At 39.0% G+C, this 21,156-nt stretch overlaps 1 protein-coding gene and 1 long non-coding RNA gene across 3 annotated transcripts in view; both read left to right on the top strand.

The window, feature by feature from the left end:
- The window catches only part of UBE2D2 (ubiquitin conjugating enzyme E2 D2), a 55,799-nt gene that overhangs the window by 25,722 nt on the left and 8,921 nt on the right, over positions 1 to 21,156 (top strand). The window contains exons 2-4 of one of the 2 annotated variants that reach the window (XM_038530298.1): positions 7,560 to 7,698; positions 13,583 to 13,646; positions 21,120 to 21,151. In XM_038530298.1, coding sequence (XP_038386226.1) covers position 13,646; positions 21,120 to 21,151 — 33 coding nt within the window. In that variant the 5' untranslated portion in view covers positions 7,560 to 7,698; positions 13,583 to 13,645. The remainder of the gene's footprint in view (positions 1 to 7,559; positions 7,699 to 13,582; positions 13,647 to 21,119; positions 21,152 to 21,156) is intronic. The other variant, XM_038530299.1, reaches the window with a different exon arrangement.
- On the top strand, positions 15,202 to 16,665 carry LOC119870186. Its single transcript, XR_005355409.1, has 2 exons — positions 15,202 to 16,457; positions 16,552 to 16,665. It is a non-coding gene; the product is annotated as an uncharacterized LOC119870186 (long non-coding RNA).

Here is a 21,156-nt window from a genome sequence, read left to right on the forward strand (position 1 = left end):
TTAACGTATACTCTCTTAGGAAATTTTAAGTATGTAATACAGTATTACTAACTATAATCACCTTGCTGCACATTAGATCTTGTTCATCTTATAATGAGAAGTAGTCTAACCAACATCTTCCCATTTCCTCCATCCTCCCCCCTCCCCCAAGTTTCTTTGTGTAACCTAGTGCTGGGAGACTAAGAAAAGGCATTAAAAAGATAAGAGATAACTAGTATTGATGTACTGGAATCAAACTGTTTCTAGTAGCATTAAAATAATAATTACTGGGCTCTTTTGTGTTTTTTCCACTTTGTGTTAAGTTTTTTCTGTAAGACTTTAAAAGCCTAAAGATCAAGGAGGTGGCTCTCTTCTTGATTGCCTGTCTGTTCTGGAAATTGTTGGATAAAATTTGAGTTACAGGAAGAAGGAATTTCATACTGCCAGATTTGTTCCTACCAAAACTCTCACTTAGCTCATGCTCTTGATATCACGTGTATATTAAGAAACTTGAGGGATCCCTGGGTGGCGCAGCGGTTTGGCGCCTGCCTTTGGCCCAGGGCGCGATCCTGGAGACCCGGGATCGAATCCCACATCAGGCTCCCGGTGCATGGAGCCTGCTTCTCCCTCTGCCTATGTCTCTGCCTCTCTCTCTCTCTCTCTCTCTCTGTGACTATCATAAATAAATAAAAATTAAAAAAAAAAAGAAACTTGAGGCTGCACCTGATATTAATATTATACTGTATATTAACTAGTATTTTTTAAATATTTATTTATTTATTTTAGAGAGAGAGAGTGGAAGGAATGGGAGAGAGAATCTCCAGCCGACTCCCTGCTGAGTGCAAAGCCCAAAAGGGGCTTCTTTCTTTCTTTCTTTCTTTCTTTCTTTCTTTCTTTCTTTCTTTCTTTCTTTCTTTCTTTCTTTCTTTCTTTCTGATTTAATTTATTCATGAAAACAGAGAGAGAGACAGAGACATAGACAGAGGGAGAAGTAGGCTCCCTGCAGGAGGCCCTATGTGGGACTCGATCCTTGGACCAGGATCACGCCCTGAGCCAAAGGCAGATGCTCAACCGCTGAGCCACCCAGGGGTCCCAAGGGACTTGATTTAATGACCCTAAGATTATGACCTGAGCTAGAGTGGAGTCCCAGGCCCAACTGACTGAGCCACAGGGATGTCCTAACTAACTAGAATTTTTTTTTTTAGATTTTATTTATTTATTCATGAGAGACAGAGAGAGAAGCAGAGACATAGCAGAAGGAGAAGCAGGCTCCCTGCAGAGAACCTGATGTGGAACTCTGGGATCACAACCTGAGCCAAAGGTAGAAGCTCAGGGATCCTTGGGTGGCTCAGTGGTTTAGTGCCCGCCTTCGGCCCAGGGCTTGATTCCAGAGGTTTATCATTTTTTTTTTATTTATCATAAATAAATAAAAGTTTAAAAAAAAAAAAAAGAGTTTTCCTCTTTAAAAAAAAAAAAAAAAAAAAACTTTGAAGAAAAAAAACCAACAAGTTAAAGTTGACTAGGCTGTCCTTTTTCTTTTTTCTTTTCTTTTTACTTAATTCATAATGTTTTCATACTTTTCCTGTTGTCCACTCAAAGAACTACTGCTTTCCTTGCTACCTCCTCTTAATCTCAAAAATGCTCTGAGAATCCTCAAGTAGCACCACCGTAATGATTATATAGGTTAAACATTCCCTGCAGGTTAATTGGTCAGATTTGCCATATTAAAAACTGCCTATGAAAAAAAAAAAAAACAAAAACTGCCTATGAGACTTAATGATTTGTCCTTAATATCAGGAAGTATAAAATGTTTTTAAAACAGGTAATATTCATTGGACCCAGACCTTTCCCCAGCCTAACTATAGACTTGAATTTTGTCTGGCCTTTTCCCAACTCATGCTGCTGATGAAGTAGAAATTCTTTTAGAGTGTGAATTTCATCATAGGAAAACAAACTATTCATTTTTTTCTTCCCCCAAGACACTAATAAATGCCTCTATTACTGTGTAAGAAGATACTTGATTTAGATGGTACCTCAAGTGATTTCAGTGTAGACAAAGATCTCCTATCTCTTAAGCTTACATAAAATGTAATTTTGAAAAGACATTTCTTCAGATATACCTATTCACACTTTTGTTAATACTGTCTGGTATCTAGTTTTGAAGGTTGGACCATTCCAGAGAGAGACAAAAATCTTTTTCTGTTGATATTTTGAATCATTGTTCTAAAATACAATCCCAGGCTTGAGATTTGGTTTGGGCATTATTTATTGTTGTTGTTGTTTTTAGTGAACTGTATTTTCTGTGCCTTGATGATTATATGAGATAGCTTTGCAAATGCGTAGCCAGTCTTCTAGCATAGTAAAATATAAGAGTTTAGTTTTCTTTGGTCACCTATTTTATGTCAGAGAATGTCAGTCTATAGAAAGACTGATTTAACTGGACAAATTCACCATTGAACTCCCTGGATTAGTATTGGAGAACTTGTGAAAGGGAAAAAACTGTGCTTTGGGATTGAAGATTAAAGTCTATGAGAAGTGTTACTTTTTTTTTATTTTTTAAGATTTTATTTATTTATTCATGGGGGACAGAGAGAGAAAGAGGCAGAGACACAACACAGGCAGGGGGAGAAGCAGGCTCTCCAGAGGAGCCTGATGTGAGACTCAATCCCGGGCCCCGGGATCATGCCCCGAGTCAAAGGCTGGAGCTCAACCACTGAGCCACCCAGGCATCCTGAGAAGAGTTACTTTTAAATTTCAAGGATTTATTGTTCTAAGTTAACAGTTTATATATATTTCAAAACATCAGAAAACCAAAACTTAACCATATGCTACTTATTAAAAATAATACATGCAGGTTTTTTTAGAGGGTGGAACATAGTTTTACAGGATATAATTGGACATAAGATGTCATTTTTACCTCTTCTTGAAGTTCCCATTGTCCTGCAACTGGAATTAGCACAGAAATACACCAAGATAATTATATTAATATCAATTCATTTCCCTATTTTCTGTAGCATGGGACTTTGGTACATGATTATTTTTATGCAAGAGTGTGGTGGTGACCTTAGACAAAATAAGTTCTTTAAGTTTCTAGTTTGCTACATAGTTGTCAGTTGAGGTGGAATCAGCTAGTGGGTTGTACAAGATTCTGGTTACCTGAATGCTAGGAAAGGAGCTTTTCCTGACATTTCAGTATTTTCTTGGAAGCTTAGTGAGTGGTGGAATCTTTTGGCATAGGTGTTCCACCAGCTGTCTAGCTCATACACTCTTTTTTTTTTTTTTAATTTTTATTTATTTATGATAGTCACACAGAAAGAGAGAGAGAGGCAGAGACATAGGCAGAGGGAGAAGCAGGCTCCATGCACCTGGAGCCCGATGTGGGATTCGATCCCGGGTCTCCAGGATCGCGCCCCGGGCCAAAGGCAGGCGCTAACCGCTGCGCCACCCAGGGATCCCTAGCTCATACACTCTTACCATCCACCTGGCTATGTGCCACCCTCATTTTGGAGATAGAGTATTGAAGAGCATGACCACTACTTCAATAATTGAAAGGAGAGGGAATTTCAAACCCTGATAGGTACCCCGTATAGAGTCTAACCTGCCCTGACAACCTAGCTATCACTGCTTCTCAGCTCTAGGAGTTATTAACAAGGAATAGCTGTTTGCCTGTTTTGCTTTTGGTACCATATGTGCCTACTTGATATTTTTGTCTCCTCTACCTATTACCTAAGTAGTCTTCTAGAACAGTTGTGCTTTTTTTTTTTTTTTAAAGTATCTTACAAAGAAAGATCCTGTTGTCTTTCTCCAGCTACTTACACTTACTCTGTGTAATTGTAACCATTCTTCAACAGACACTTTGTGGGCGCTTCCCATAGACCAGGCATTGTGGAGAGCTGGAGGCCAAATCCTTATTTTTCATTTAATGTTGAGTGGTATTAAATAATCACACAGATGAATATGAACTAGGATGCAAGTGCAATCCCAAAGCATAGTCAGTTTCTGTTTCACAAGTTCTCCAACACTAACCCAGAGAGTTCAAAATGATGAATTTGTCCAGGTAAATCAGTCTTTCTATAGACTGACAATGTAGTAGAATGTTTCTAGGATCTTGGACTGGTTGAAATTTTTTTCCCCTAAGTTTTGAAATGAGTAAATGGTAGTTTATAGAGGTAAAATAAAGTCTAGGAAAAGTTCTTGATCTTCAGTAATGAACAAAGAATATTCAATTATAACAGAATATTTCTAAGTAGTTGCTGCTGAAGAGCTCAAAGAAACTGCTTGTTCTTTGGTATCATCCAGTCTCACCCAAAAATCCCTGTTCTAGGGATGCCTGAGTGGCTCAGTTGGTTAATTGTCAGCTCAGGTCACAGTCTCAGGGTCCTGGGAAAGAGCTTGGTGCCTGACTCCCTGCTCAGCGGGGAGTCTACTTCTCTCTCTCCCTCTGTTTCCCTTCATGTGCACACGTGTGTGCTCTTCCTCTCTCTCAAATAAATAAAATCTTGTAAAAAACACCCAAACCTCTTCTATTCAAGTTCAGTAATTAAATTAATATATTTTATATGTATCACTGTGGACTATCTCCTGACATTATCAGTGACTAAGCCAAATAGACTTCCTCTAGGAAGTTTATGTGCTTTTGTTTATCTTCCCATTTACAGGTGATTCTGCTTGTACAGTGTTAGGCATTCATCCATTCATTCAGGCATTTGAGTGCCTCTTATATTCCAGTCTCTGGTAAATGGAGTAAAGAATATATCTTGTCTCTCACTCAAAGAATTTATAATTAAGGATTAAAGTGGGGACCCCTGGGTGGCTCATTGGTTGAGCATCTGTCTTTGGCTTGGGACGTGATCCCGGGATCCGGGATCGAGTCCCACATCGGGCTTCCCACGGGGAGCCTGCTTCTCCCTCTGCCTGTGTCTTTGCCTCTCTCTCTCTGTCTCTCATGAATAAATAAAATCTTTATTTTAAAAAAAGGAGTAAAGGTGAGGGTATATGGAAGTTAACTTTTGATAGTTACAGGATGAAAAATTGAACATGAGGGCTCAGTAGTTGAGCATCTGCCTTCGGCTCAGGGCATGATTCTGGGGTCCTGGGATCAAGTTCCACATCAGGCTCTCTGTGGGGAACCTGCTTCTCCCTCTGCCTGTGTCTGCCTCTCTATCTGTGTATCTCATAAAATAAATAAATAAATAAAATAAATAAATAAATAAAATCTTTTAAAAATGGTCTTTATAGTAGAAGGCAGCATCAGTAACATTTTACAGTGCCAAGGGAATTAAGTCTATCAGATCAGATAATTTGAGATTTTATAATTTGATATTGTCAGAAATTACATATTTCTCTTTTAAACTCATCTAACTATGAGTTGATATCTCCCAATTTTTTTAAGATTTATTTATTTATTTTAGATTTTATTTATTTATTTATTCATGAGAGACACACACACAGAGACAGGCAGAGGGAGAAACAGGCTCCACACAGGGAGCCCGACGTGGGACTCCTGGGTCTCCAGGATCACGCCCTAGGCTGTAGGCGGCGCTAAACTGCTGAGCCACCAGGGCTGCCCAGATTTATTTATTTAATAGAGAGTGTGCAGGGCTCCATCCCATGACCCTGAACTGAAATCAAGAGTTTTGTGCTTGGGGTGCCTGGGTGGCTCAGTCAGTTGAGTGTCTACCTTCACCTCAGGTCATGATCCTGGGGCCCTGGGATGGAGCCCCATGTCTGGCTTCCTGCCCAGCAGGGAGTCTGCTTCCTCTCTCTTCTCTCTTCCTCTGCCCCTCCCCCAACTCAAGCATGCTCAGTGTCTATCCAATAAACAAATTAAAAAAAAAAAAGTGTGCTTAACAGACTGAGCCACCCAGGTGCCTCAATAATATCTCCAAAGCTTTAAAACTGTGTAATTTAAAAAACGTTAAAGGTGATTGGCTAGCTTAATCTGTACACATATGACTTTTTTTTTTTTTTTAAGATTTGAGAGAGAACAAGAACACATGCATGTTAATTGTTTCTAATTATTTTGAAATATTAGTTTCAACTGGGTGCCTGGGTGGCTTATTCAGTTAAGTGTCTGCCTTTGGCTCAGGTCATGATCCCAGGGTCCTGGGATCGAGTCCCATATCAAACTTGCTGCTCCTCCGGCAGCCAGAGCCTGCTTCTCCCTTTCCCTCTGCCTGCCACTTCCCCTGCTTGTGTTCTTTCTCTTTCTGTCAAATAAATAAATAAAGTATTTTTTTAAAAATTAGCTTCAACCATTATGCTGGACGTAAAAGTAGGTACTAAAAGTTAAATTAACATTTCTGTTGGAACTCTGCTGGTAAGACAAGAGTTGGGTAGGGAGAATGCAGTACTATAGTGATGACGGCTTCCCTTCAATGTGTTTAAAAATGGAACACACCTTGTCTTTCTAAGTCTCAAATCCCTTTCTTGATTCTTCATTTTGTGCTATCATTTTGCACGTTACCTCTCCTTCCCATCTTGTTGTTACTGAGTTTTCTAGCCTTGCTCTTTTGTCTCTTTGCTTAATTCATCAAACATAAAGGTAATCAAGATTTAGTGTGCATCATAATTTTGTGGCGGGGAGGGGGGGCTTGTTAAAACACACATGATAGAATATATTCCAGAATTTCTGATTCAGTAGGTCTGGTTGGGGAGCCAAGTTTCTTGTGATGCTCCTGCTGTGCCAAGACCTCATTTTTGAGAACTGGTCTAGGTGTTCTTTCTTTGCATTGCAATCATCTTAAAGGAGCTTCAGGTTAATTTCCTGGGCAACACAGAAATTCTCAGACATTTTAACTTACACATTTCAAATATTTTAGATCCAAACTAAAGAAGCATGGTATTATAGAACATCACTTCCTTACTCTCCTAATTACTAATATATTTTTCTTGGGTTAGATACTCTCTGTCTTGTTTTCTTATAAAATTGGGAATTGGTCTGGGTGATCTCTTCTGACTTTGAAATTACAATTTTTTGAATCATAATCTGTGCTTAAACCTTCTCTTATCCTTTAAAAATATATATTTTTTAAAGATTTTATTTATTTATTCATAGACACAGAGAGAGGCAGAGACACAGGCAGAGGGAGAAGCGGGCTCCATGCTGGGAGCCTGACGTGGGACTCGATCCCAGGTCTCCAGGATCACAGCCCAGGCTGCAGGCGGCGCCAAACCGCTGCGCCACCGGGGCTGCCCCCCAAAATATATATTTTATTTATTCGTTTGAGACAGCATGAGCAGCAGGGGGAGGCAGAGAGGAGGGAGAAGCAGATTCCCCCCTGAGCCAGGAGCCTACCTGAGCCAAAGATGCTTAACCAAGTGAGCCACCCAGATGCCATTCTATGGATTTTTTTTTTTTTTAAAGATTTATTTATTCATTCAGAGAGAGAGACAGGCAGAGAAACAGGCAGAGGGAGAAGAAGCAGGCTCCGTGCAGGGAGCCTGACGTGGGACTCGATCCTTAGTCTCTAGGATCACACCCTGGGTTGCAGGCAGCGCCAAACCGCTGCACCACCGGGGCTGCCCCCTTCTATGGATTTTTAACTACATTTCCTACTACTATCTTTTTTTTGTTTTAGGAATATGATTTCCAATGAAGAGATATGCAGGGATAACAACAGTGCCTTACATTATTCCTGAAGAATATCTATTTTCCAGAGGATTTAAAATGAATCACTATTAAATAAAACAGAACAGTAAAACCTCTGAAAGCCTCAGGTATTTCTGCTTACAGTACTAGAGCAAAAAGGAACCTTCATAACTCTTTGAGGGGATGGGGTCTTGGAAGGGAGATGTAGATTTTCTTTTCACTTGCAAGTAATCAAGTTAGACTTAGTTGGTTAAAGTTAATATTTCTGTTAGTTATTTTTAAGCAACCTTTTCCCAAATCTTAACACTTTTATGAAGCAAAATACAGATGGCATGGAACAGAGATTTGTTTCACCATTTTGGTCTTTACTCTGTGGCATAAGGTGAAAGGAACAAGATGGGAAAATGAAAGGTTACAGTTAATTTCTTAGAAAAATGGCTCCAAAGTCAAGTTTTAAGAATTCTAAATATACTGCTATACAAATCAAAGATCTTTGCTGGTGATAATTAGGATAAAAGAAGATTTATGGCTCAGATGGTTAAGCGTCTGCCTTCCGCTCAGATCATGATTTCTTGGTCCTGGGATTGGGTCCTATGTCAAGATCCCCAGCTCAGCCGGGAATCTACTTCTCTCTCTCCCTCTGCCTTCTCCTCCTGGTCGTGTGTGCATGAGTTCTCTTCTCTGTCTCTCAGATAAATAAATAACAAAAGTCTTTTTAAAAATGCATACAGGGGTACTTGGGTGGCTCTGTTGGTAAAGCATCTACCTTCGGCTCAGGTCATAATCCCAAGGTCCTGGAATCGAGACCAGCATCCAGCTCCCTGCTCAGTGGGGAGTTTGCTTCTCCCTCTCCCTCTGCAGCTCCCTCTGCTTGTGCTCTGTCAAAGAAATAGGTTAAATCTTTTTTTTTTTAAGATTTTATTTATTTATTCATGAGAGACACAGAAAGAGGCAGAGATACAGGAAAAGGGAGAAGCAGGCTCCATGCAAGGAGCCCGACTTGGGACTCGATTCTGGGTCTCCAGGATCACCCCTAGGCTGAAGGTGGCGCCAAACCACCGAGCCACCTGGGCTGCCCGGTTAAATCTTAAATCATAGAGAATTAAACCTTAAAATAATTAAATTAACTGGTATTAGGTTATGGGGCTGTTTGAACTAAGATGAAAAATAGGAAAGTAACAGAGAATCAAAATTATTTATAACCTTTGATCTTTAGAAATATTAGTTCTGTTATATAACTAGAAATAAGGGGAGTATATAGCATCAAATAATTTTTTAAATTGAGTACTCCAGTAAAATCTGTAGTTTGCTCCTATAATAAGACCTTCATTTTAATATTTTTTAGATTTCAGGGGGTACCTGGGTAGCAGTCAGTTAACTGACTCTTGGTTTCTGCTTAGGTCATGGGGTTGAGCCCCAGCTTGGGCTCTGTGCTCTATGTGGAGTCCGCTTAGACTGACTCTATCTTCCTTTCCCCCTGCCTCTTCCCACTTCTCTAAAATAAAGAAATTCTTTACTATTTTTTAGATTTCAAGGAAAGTTAGAATATAAAATCTTTTTGGAAATGAAGTATTATTGGGGTGTGTGGCTGGCGCAGTCACTGGAGCAAGCGACTCTTAATCTCAGGATCATGAGTTCAGGCCTCCAGTTGGGCATGGAGCCTACTTAAAAATTTAAAAAAAGAAAAAAATTGTGTATTTTCTACCTGAACTGTCAAAGTTTCCTCCTCCCACTTTTTCCTAAATTTCTAAACATGCTTCATTTTTCTATTGCTCTTTCTGCAGAAAAGAAGGTTTTCAGTAAACAAATTCCTTGAGTTTTGGTTTTGTCTTATCCCTAGTCTCATTCCCAATAATGTATAATTTTGCTGTGTTATATATAAGATGAATTTGTACATTGTTTCTTTTAGAATAAAAAGTCAAAGAAATTAAAGATAGAAACCCAAATGTTAAACGAAAAACTGCCTGATACACGGTACCTGGGTGACTCAGTTGGTTAAGTGTCTACCTTTGGCTTGGGTCATGATCCCAGTGTCCTGGGATTGAGCCCCGTGTCAGGTTCTTCCCTGCTCAGGGGGGAGCCTGCTTCTCCTTCTCCCTTTGCCCCCCACCTCTGTCCCTGCCTGTGCATGTGCTCGCTCTTTCTCAAGTAAAAATAAAAATCTTAAAAAAAAAAAAAAAAAAAAAAACTACTTGATAGGTTATTTCTTCTGCCAAAAGTAAGTGATCTGTCTAGATCAGTGCCTTTATTAAAATTTAAGATTGAAGGGCAGCCCCGGTGGCCCAGCGGTTTAGTACCCCCTTCAGCCTGGGGTGTGATCCTGGAGACCCGGGATCAAGTCCCACGTCAGGCTCCCTGCATGGAGCCTGCTTCTCCCTCTGCCTGTGTCTCTGCCTCTCTCTCTCTCTCTGTCATGAATAAATGAATAAAATCTTTAAAAAAAAATTTAAGATTGAATTTCAGTTTCATCCTAATACAAAAACATCAAATTGTGTGTAACTTCTATATTTATTCAGTCTAACTGGGTTTTCACTATTTGATTACCCTCTAGGTGGTTACAACTTTTAATAGCTGTTTTATTTTAATCCAAATTTATCAGATCATATATTTCTATTAATTTTTCAAGAACCTCTATACTATTTTTCTTAGTGGCTGCATCAATTTATATTCCTACCAGCAGTGCACAAGGATTCCCTTTTCTCTGCATCCTCACTAGCACTTATTTGTCTTGTGTTTTTGATAGTAGCCATTCTGACAGATGCGAGGTGATAGCTCATTGTGGTTTTGATTTGCTTTTCCATCATAAGTGATGTTGAGCATCTTACCATGTGCCTATTGGCCATTTATATATCTTCGTTGGGAAAATATCTGTTCAGGTCCTCTGCCCATTTTTTAATCACACTGTGAGGGGATTGGTGTTGAGTTGTATGAATTCTTTATATATTTTGGATGTTAACCCCATATCAGATCAGTCATTTGCAGATATCTTCTTCTATTCAATAGGTTGCCCTTTTTGTTGTTGATGGTTTCCTTCACTTTTTAGTTTGATATAGTCCCAATTGTTTATTTTTGCTTTTGTTGTCCTTGCCTGAGGATACAGATCCCAAAAAATACTGCTATGACAAATGTCCAGGAATATACTGCCTCTGTTTTCTTTTAGGAGTTTTATGGTTTCAGATCTTATATTTTTAAGTCTCTAATCCATTTTGAGTTTCTTTTTGTGTATAGTGTAAGAAAGGGATCCAGTTAAAAAAAAAAAGAAAGAAAGAAAGGGATCCAGTTTAATTCTTTTGCATGTAGCTGCCAAGTTTTCCATTTATTTATTTATTTTTTTTTTTTTTAAGTTTTCCATTTATTGAAGAGACTGTCTTTTCTTCATTGTATGTCCTTGCCTTCTTTGTTATAGATTAATTAACCATATAAGCATGAGTTTATTTCTGGGCTTTGAATAGTGTTTTGTTGTTATTTTTAGAGAGAGAGGGGGGGCAGGGAGAAGCAGAGGGAGAATTTTTTTTTTTTTTTTTTTTTTTTTTTTTTTTGCAGAGGGAGAATCTTAAGCAGGCTCCATGCCCAGCACAGAGCCCAATGCAGAGGCTCGATTTTACAGCTCTGAGATCATGACCTGAGCCAAAATTGAGGGCCAGATGCTTAACTGACTGAACCACCTAGGCACCCCATGGGCTGTGAATACTTTTTATTGTACTTTTAAAATACCAGATTTTACTGCTATTTAAAGATATAATCTGAGGTACCTAGCTGGCTAGTTGGTAGAGTACACTACTCTTGATCTCAGGCTCGTGAGATTGAGCCCCACATTGGATGTGGCTATTACTTAAAAAAAACTTTTTAAATTAAAAACATAATCTGAAACTGCCCTGTTTTCCCCCCAAATATTTTATTTATGTATTCATGAGAGAGAGAGAGAGAGAGGCAGAGACACAAGCAGAGGGAGAAGCAGGCTCCATGTAGGGAACCCAATATGGGACTTGATTCCAGGTCTCCAGGATCACGCCGTGGGTGGAAGGCAGGCGCTAAACCGCTGAGCCACCCAGGGATCCCCCTAAAACTACCCTTGTTTTAAATCTCCAATACCAAGCCAAGAGGAAAAGGAATAGGATATGATTTGCTGCCTTATGGTTTCTTCAGGAATTCCCACCCAGTAACAAATCTCAAGTTTGTGGGCTCTTAATGTTAAAGTGACTAAGAAGCTGGCATCTGGTTGTAGAGCATTATTACAGGTAGATCTGTTTCTGATTACAAAATTTTATGGTGGACTTTATTACCTCAGCCTTTTTATTTTTTATTTTTAAGATTTTATTTATTCATGAGAGACACAGAGAGGCAGAGACATAGGCAGAGGGGAGAGACACAGGCTCCATGCAGGGAGCCCGATGTAGGATTCAATCCTGGAACTTTATGATCACGCCTGAGCCGAAGGCAGATGCTTAACTACTGAACCACCCAGGTGTCCCTACTTCAGCCTTTTTAATATATCCAGCCTTTTTTTTTTTTTTTTAATTTTGGTAGGATTCTTTCCTTTTCTTTCTTTTTTTATTTTTAAGATTTTATTTATTTATTTATGAGAGACAGAGAGAGGCAGAGACACAGGCAGAGGGAGAAGCAGGCTCCATGCAAGGAGCCCAACACGGGACTCCAGGATCATGCCCCAGGCCAAAGGCAGGCGCTAAGCCGCTGAGCCACCCAGGGATCCCCCCAGCCTTTTCAATCTATCCTTTTTAAATTTTTTTCAACTACCTTTGGAACCCTGATAGTCCATATCACCTGAAAACATATCAAAATATTGTCAGATGGTCTCATATATTTCAAATATTGATGACTTCCACAACTAACCTAATAGTTTAATGGTATAAAAATTGGCCCTTGGGCAGCCCCGGTGGCTGAGTGGTTTAGCGCTGCCTTCAGCCCGGGGTGTGATCCTGGAGACCCGGGATCGAGTCCCGTGTCAGGTTCCCTGTGTGGAGCCTGCTTCTCCTTCTGCCTGTGTCTCTGCCTGTGTGTGTGTGTGTGTGTGTGTGTGTGTGTGTGTGTGTCATGAATAAATAAATAAAATCTTTTTAAAAAATTAAAAAAAATTGGGATCCCTGGGTGGCGCAGCGGTTTGGCGCCTGCCTTTGGCCCAGGGCGCGGTCCTGGAGACCCGGGATCGAATCCCACGTCGGGCTCCCGGTGCATGGAGCCTGCTTCTCCCTCTGCCTGTGTCTCTGCCTGCCTCTCTCTCTCTCTCTCTCTCTCTCTCTCTGTGACTATCATAAATAAAAAAATAAAATAAAATAAAAATTAAAAAAATAAAAATTGGCCTTGAAGGTCAACTTCTTTTTTTAAAGATCTATCTATCTATCTATCTATTTATTTATTTATGATAGACATGGGGGGGAAGAGAGACAGAGAGAGAGAGAGAGAGAGGCAGAGACACAGGAGGAGGGAGAAGCAGGCTCCACGCAGGGAGCCCGAAGTGGGACTCGATCCCAGGACTCCAGGATCACGCCCTGGGCCAAAGGCAGGTGCTAAACCTCTGAGCCACCCAGGGATCCCCTGAAAGTCAACTTTTTTGAAAACTAATATGAAAACTAATAAACTTTTTACTTTAAAACCATGTTTGTAGCTCTTTAGTATGTAATACATGTTTATTTTCCTTATAGTTATCTACTAAACTCTAAACAAAGCAAAAATGATCCACTTTTTAAACATACATTTGCATTAAAGAATCTAAAATACTGGGTCACCTGGGTGGCTCAGTCATTTAAGCATCTGATTCTTGGTTTCAGTTCAGGAATACATTTTTTTTTTTTTTAATAAATTTTTCTTTCCTCTTTTTTTTTTTTTTTTTTTTAAGTTTTACTTGAAGAAATCTCTCCCTCTCTGACTTTGAAACAGTGTTCCTTAAAAAGCTTTACTAATGGGTTAGACAATATTCATATGAGTGAAAATTTTATTAATTGGTAAAAGTTACATTTATGTTGAATATATTTCCTTTCTTTCTGTTTTCTTAAGGAATTGAATGACCTGGCACGGGACCCCCCAGCTCAGTGTTCAGCAGGTCCTGTTGGAGATGATAGTAAGTATTTAAAAGGAATGATGGAGTAAAACTGCATAACCATCTGCGTCTGGGAAACTCTAGGACTGATGAACATTTCTCTCTTAAGATTATTTTTTGCATGAAAAGACAATTATGCTGTAGGGAAAATGCAGTGTTTACCCTTACTTTTCCATGAAAGATACAGTTCTGTATATATCCCATTTATAGTATTCATTTAGAACCTTTTGGACCTTTTCTACCAGATATTGTCTGTGTAGTTTTTCCAGCCCCTTCCTAAGTATCCTTCAACCCTTCTGGGTATTTTACTGGGGTAAAATATTTGAGGTTTTACTTACAAGTAGCTACTGTCTTTTAAGTAAAATAATACTCAGTATGATAGGGGATAATAGGGAGAGATTTTTGCGTGTGTGTTTCCTTCCACTGGTTCATGTTTGTGAAGACAGGTAGTTTATTTCTTCTCTCTCTCTCTCTTTTTTTTTTAGGTAAGTTTATTTCTAATGTCCAATTTATCTGCTTAATCCTCTATAAAATAATTTACTAGGCCTTATCACACATGTTGGATAATAATGTGTTTTTGTTTCACTTTGTCTCAACAGTTTTTCCTCCTTATACCATCTTCTAGCCTCTTTTAAAAGAAGGATTTTTGGGGCAGCCTGGGTGGCTCAGCGGTTTAGCGCCGCCATCAGCCCAGGGCCTGATCCTGGAGACCTGGGATTGAGTCCCACATCAGGTTCCCTGCATGGAGCCTGCTTCTCCCTCTGCCTGTGTCTGTCTGTCTCTCTCTCTCTCTCTCTCTCTGTGTATGTCTCATGAATAAATAAATAAAATCTTTTTTAAAAATAAATAAATAAAAGAAGGATTTTTTGAACTAGACTGTGCTTTATGACACAAAACTAATTCACACAAAAAATGTGTAATATTTAGCAAATAGGAAAAAAACATACTTGGAAACAATTTTGTAAGAAAAGTATATACGTTAAGACAATAAATAAGAGGTTATACTTGTGTTTAACATTTTTTCCTGATTGTGCTTAAGAATGTTGGTTTTGGTTAGCCAAACTTAAGAATAAAGCAAGGGGAAAAAGAAGGAAAAATAAGATTCAAACAGGGAGGCTAACCATAAGAGACTCTTAACTCTATAGGAAACATACAGAGTTGTTGGTGGGAAAGGGTAGTAATTGGATGATGGGCATTAAGGAGGGCACTTGATGTAATGAGCACTGAGTGCTATATGCAACTGATGAATAATCCCTAAATTCTACCCCTGACTAACAACACACTGTATTTAACTAAATTGAATTTATTTATTTATTTATTCATGAGAGACAGAGAGCGGCAAAGACATAGACAGAGGGAGAAGCAGGCTCCATGCAGGGAGCCGGATGTGTGTGACTTGATCCCGGAACTCCAGGATCATGCCCTGAACAGAAGACAGACGCCCAACCAGTGAGTCACCCAGGCATCCCACTAAATTGAATTTAAATAAAAATTTTTTTTTTTAATTTATGATAGTCACACACAGAGAGAGAGAGAGAGAGAGGCAGAGACACAGGCAGAGGGAGAAGCAGGCTCCATGCACCGGGAGCCCGATGTGGGACTCAATCCCGGGTCTCCAGGATCATGCCCTGGGCCAAGGCAGGCGCCAAACCGCTGATCCCCTAAATAAAAAATATTTTTAAAAAGAATCAAAGTAAGGTCCTTTTGCAGGGATTCCATTACATATAAAACAGATAGATGGTATAAATTATAAAACTAAGTACATGTGATGAAAAGTGCCATTATCCAGATTTATCCAATATGAGTAGCTATAGTATTTGATATCAAACAGGATAGGCCAATTAAATACACATTGTCTCGTTTAAGCCTCACAATAGTTCTTTTAGGCGAGTAGAGTAGAAATTGTAAACTATTTTAGAGAAGAATCTAGTGAGGGACTCGTGGTTTCCAAAGTTGGCTGATGCTCAAGCTTTTTTTTTTTTTTTTTTTTTTTTTTTTTTAAGATGTTATTTATTCATTAGAGAATGAATGCATAAGCGGGAACGGTAGAGGCAGAAGAGGCAGAGAAGAAGGAGAAGCAGACTCCCCACTGAGCAGAGGACCCCCCCCTCCCCAACTTGGGGCTCAATCTCAGGACCCTGAGATCATGACCTGAATGGAAGGCAGATGCTTAACTGAGCCCCAGGTGCCCCTCACTCTCAAGTTTTCTGATTTTAGTTTTGTCATTTATGGTATCATACAGTCCACCTGTATCACTGTAGTCTTTTAATTGAAAAAGTGGTTTTATTTTAACAAATTATTATTTTTTTAATTTTTATTTATTTATGATAGTCACACACAGAGAGAGAGGCAGAGACATAGGCAGAGGGAGAAGTAGGCTCCATGCACTGGGAGCCCGATGTGGGATTCGATCCCGGGTCTCCAGGATCGCGCCCTGGGCCAAAGTCAGGTGCTAAACCACTGCACCACCCAGGGATCCCAAAAGTGGTTTTATTTTAGTTAAATTCCTCGAAGTTGAGAGTGGCTGATCTTTCATTAAAAGTGGTTGAAGTAAAAAAAAAAAACAAAAAAGTGGTCGAAGTCTAGGGAATAGACCATTTTTGAAGTTCTCTTCAGTGTACTGAAGTAATTTGCCTTTGCTTCACATAGTTGGTATATCGCATTCCTTTCTCAGAAAAGTTGTTATCCTTGAGAGTTAAGTAAAACTGCCCCCAAAGCATAAGCAATACAAAAAAAAAAAATAGGTTTTACATTTTAATGAAGTTTGATTTAGGTGCTGTAAATGAGATCATCAAGAAAGTGAGGAGACAACAAAAGGAGAAAATTGTGGAGGTCAGCTCTTGGATAAGGAAATTTATTCAAAACATTTTAAAAACTATAATTCAACAATAAAAAGATAAATAACCCATTTTTGTTTTTAATAAAGGATCTGCTAAAGAAGATGTACAGAAAAAAAAAAAAAAAAAGAAGATGTACAGTTGGCCAGTAAACACATGGAGAAGATGCTTGGTATCATTAGTCATCAAGAAAATGTAGATCATATCCATAATGAGATACCACTTTATGCCTTCTAGGATGGCTGGAATAAAAAAATCAAGTGTTGATGAGGTTGTGGAGAAATTGGAATCTTGTACATTGCTGACAGTAATGTAAAATAGTACAACCAATTCAGAAAATTAGTGGTTTCTCAAAAAGTTAAACTTTGAGTTATCATATGACCCAGTGAGTTCACTTGTAGGTATATATCCAAGAAAAATGAAAATATGTCCATGTAAAAACTTCTGCATTAATGTTCATAGAAACAGCAACTGTAATAGCCAAGATGTGAAAACAATCCAAATGCCCACCATCTAATGAAGGGATAAATTGAATGTATGTCCATACAATGGAATATTATATGTCAATAAAAAGAAGGTGAGTACTGATGTATACTACAGCATAGATGAGCCTTAAAAAGATGCTAAGTGGGCCGCCTAGATGGTTCAGTGGTTGAGGGTCTATGTTCAGCTCAGGGCGTGATCCCAGGTCCAGGGATGGAGTCCTGCTTCGGGTTCCCTGCAAGGATTCTTCTTCTCCCTCTACCTATGTCTCTGCCTCTCTCTCTCTCTATCTCTCAAGAATAAATAAATAAAATCTTTTAAAAAGAAAAAAAAAGATACCAAGTAAGAGAAGCCAGATATAAAAGGCCACATAGGGATCCCTGGGTGGCGCAGCGGTTTGGCGCCTGCCTTTGGCCCAGGGCACGATCCTGGAGACCTGGGATCGAATCCCACATCGGGCTCCCGGTGCATGGAGCCTGCTTCTCCCTCTGCCTGTGTCTCTGCGCCTCTCTCTCTCTCTCTGTGACTATCATAAATAAATAAAAATTAAAAAAAAAAAGGCCACATATTGTATGGTTCCATTTATATGAAATATCCAGAATAAATCCATAGAGACAGAGGTAGATAATGGTTGCATAGAACTAAAGATTTGGGTGCAATGTGGAGTAACTGCATATGGATACGGGGTTTCTTTGGGGGGGTGATGAAAATTTCTAAAATTGTGGTGATGGTTGCTCAACTCTGACTGTCCTAAACATCACTGAATTGTACGTTTTCATTGTGACTTATATAGTATATGGATTATCTCTCTATAGCTGTTTTTTAGAAAAAAAAAGACTTGCATACCCTACCAACTGAGCCAGCCAAGTACCCCTATATTATTTTAAATATATAATATTTAGCTACCCAATTACCCTCTGGTTTATACTTTATATTATCCATCAGGAAGCCTTGACCAAGACTTTTTGACAGTAATTTATCTCAACTATTCTTTTTTTTTTTTTTTTTAATTTTTTATTTATTTATGATAAGCACACAGTGAGAGAGAGAGAGGCAGAGACACAGGCAGAGGGAGAAGCAGGCTCCATGCACCGGGAGCCTGACGTGGGATTCGATCCCGGGTCTCCAGGATCGCGCCCTGGGCCAAAGGCAGGCGCCAAACCGCTGCGCCACCCAGGGATCCCTATCTCAACTATTCTTAAACACTCCCTAAAGTTTTAAGTATAGTATCAGCAAAGACTATCTAGATGATCAAGTGTAAGGAAGTTAACTGTTCCTAAGGAGATTTTCCTTATTCCCTTAGAAGGTAGGTACTGTTGAAAGTTTAGTAGTAGGTGAGTCAAGATACTTAAATAGGAAGGCTAGGAGATAAAGGAGAGTTAGTATTTTTAAAACCTGAGCCGAAGACAGATGCTCAACCACTGAGCCACCCAGGCATCCCCAGTATGCAAGTCTTGATCTCGGGGTTGAGAGTTCAAGCCCCACATTGGGTATAGAGATTAATAAAAAGAAGAGGGCGCCTACTTGACTCAGTGGTTGAGCATCTGCCTTTGGTGCAGGTTGTGATCCTGGGGTCCTGGGATCAAGTCCCACATCAGGCTTCCCGCAGGGAGCCTGCTTCTCCCTCTGCTTATGTCTGCCTCTCTCTCCATGTCTCCCATGAATGGATAAATAAAATCTTTTAGGGCAGCCTGGATGGCTCAGTGGTTTAGCACCTGCCTTCAACCCAGGGTGTAATCCTGGAGACCCGGGATCGAGTCCCACGTCGGGCTTCCTGCATGGAGCCTGCTTCTCCCTCTGCCTGTATCTCTGCCTCTCTCTCTCTCTCTCTCTCATGAATAAATAAATAAAATAATTTTTAAAAGCATCTTTTAAATCAAGAAATAAAAAATAAGATAATATATATTTGATAATGAACTTAATAATACAGTGCTTTATTTTTTGATATCCAGATTTTAATGTGCCATTAAATTTTTTCCCATTTTTCTGCAAGGATCTGGTAAGCAGGAAGAAGTATATAGATCCTGAAAGGAAATGTAAGCCAAAGATTTATTGGTCATATAACCTGCTTCATTTTCTTTTGTTTTGAAATCTTGGTGAATTGGACTCTCTGGAGATCTGAACTTGAATTCATATGTAGGTCTCTTGAGATTCATTCTCAAACTATAACAAATATTCTTGTTCTCTTTTAGCCTTAACGCTTCATCTTTGAGTATCCTAAAGAGTTATCATTGAGCTGTGAACTTTACATTTAAACTCTCATAAAAAAGGTTGTAGCTTTTAGTTTCTGTAATTCAGCTTTCAGTGTCAAACGAGGGTGGTAATGGGAGTTTTTGTTTGTTTTGCTGGTTTTGGAACTATCAGTACTTTTTCATTCATTACGACAAGTTTTTATTTTTAACAGCTTCTAAGATTGATTTTTTTTTTTAAAGATTTATTTATTTAAGAAGGAGAGAGTTGAGAGAGCACAAGCAGGAGGAGAGGCAGAAACAGACTCTCCACTGAGCAGGGATCCCACTGCGGGCTCAATCCCAGGACCCTGAGATCATGACCTGAGCTTAGGTGGAAGCTTAATCAGCTGAGCCACCCAGGCACTCCTAAGATTGATTCTTAAATGAAAGGTTTTTGAAATATAGATGTTCCTATAAAATACAACAATATTTTTTGCTTATGGCCAAATATTTTGCCCACTATTTCTAGAGAGTACGTTCTTTCTTTTTTTTCTCTCTTTCTCTTTCTCTCTTTCTTTCTTTCTTTCTTTCTTTCTTTCTTTCTTTCTTTCTTTCTTTCTTTCTTTCTTTCTTTTCTTTTCTTTCTTTCTCTTTCTAGATTTTATTTTCTTATTTGTGAGAGACACAGAGAGAGGCATAGGCAGAGGGAGAAGCAGGCTCCCTGCAGGGAGCCCAATGTGGGATTCAATCTCAGGACCCCGGGATCACCTCCTGTGCCAAAGGCAGATGCTCAACCACTGAGCCACCCAGGAACCCCTGGAGAGTTATTTCTACTTAGAACCTGTAGTGATTTTTTGTTTTTTTTTTTTCATCTAATGACTCTTCAACTGCTAACCAAACCATTATAATTTGAGTCAGGATTAGATATTCTCCCACTACCTTCTTCCCTTCTTTTTTATACTTCCACAAGGACATCTAGGAGTGTAGAAGAGTTCCAGAGGGAGACCTAAGTCAGTGATTCCAGTAGGTATTATATTTAACCAGTGTAGCAGAAATCCTCCATTAAGATTTTAATGGCAGGTCTTCACATGCTTTTGTTAATTAAATTCCATCTTAATGTGTTTTTAGTTTAGTTTGTCTTTCTCTGCCTTGTTGGTGTTGTAGATTCTAGATCTTTTTTTTAATTCATTCATTCATTCATTCATTCATTCATTCATGAGAGACACAGAGAGAGGGGCAGAGACATAGGCAGAGGGAGAAACAGGCTCCCTGCAGGGAGCCTGATGTGGGACTGGATCCCAGGATCCCGGGATCATGCCCTGGGCCAAAGGCAGATGCTCAACAACTGAGCCACCCAGGTGCCCAACTCTAGATCATTTAAAAAAGAGACCTTGATCTTTCATCTGTTAGTGAGGGACTAGTAATTCTAAAGACTTATACATGAATGCTCTCAGAAATTTTTTCTTGCTGTAAAAACAAGTCTTTCCTAATTGGGATATTATCTACTTTGACTTTATAGCCCTGCTCTATACCAGTATTATAAAAGGAATGTATTCTATGTTAATGTGTTGGGGAAATGATACAAGTTAAAGAGTTGAATCTTTTGTTCTTTTTTACCTTTTGAGGTAAGAAATGCCTATTTAAAAGTGAAAACTTGAAAATAAATAAATAAATAAATAAATAAATAAATAAATAAATAAATAAATAAATAAAAATGAAAATGAAAACTTGGCCCTTGTCAAGAATTTTGTCTCCCTGATAGGAATTTTCAAAATATTTTAGTCAAATACTTTCTCACAGTACCTTATCAGTGTTCAAGACCATACTAGTCATTTTCTTTTCTTTCTTCAGTCTCAGACTTGATTTAGATTCCTCATCCTGCCCAGGACTTACCATACTGCCATACCCAGTTATAAATGAACTGGGGTTAGGAATTGATATGTAATTATGTTGTAGATACAATGGAAATATTGCTTCATGGTTGTTTTTTTCTTCTTTTTCAGTGTTCCATTGGCAGGCTACAATAATGGGGCCAGTAAG

This window comes from Canis lupus, chromosome 2, assembly GCF_011100685.1.
Source record: "Canis lupus familiaris isolate Mischka breed German Shepherd chromosome 2, alternate assembly UU_Cfam_GSD_1.0, whole genome shotgun sequence".
Classification (NCBI taxonomy): Eukaryota; Metazoa; Chordata; class Mammalia; order Carnivora; family Canidae; genus Canis; species Canis lupus.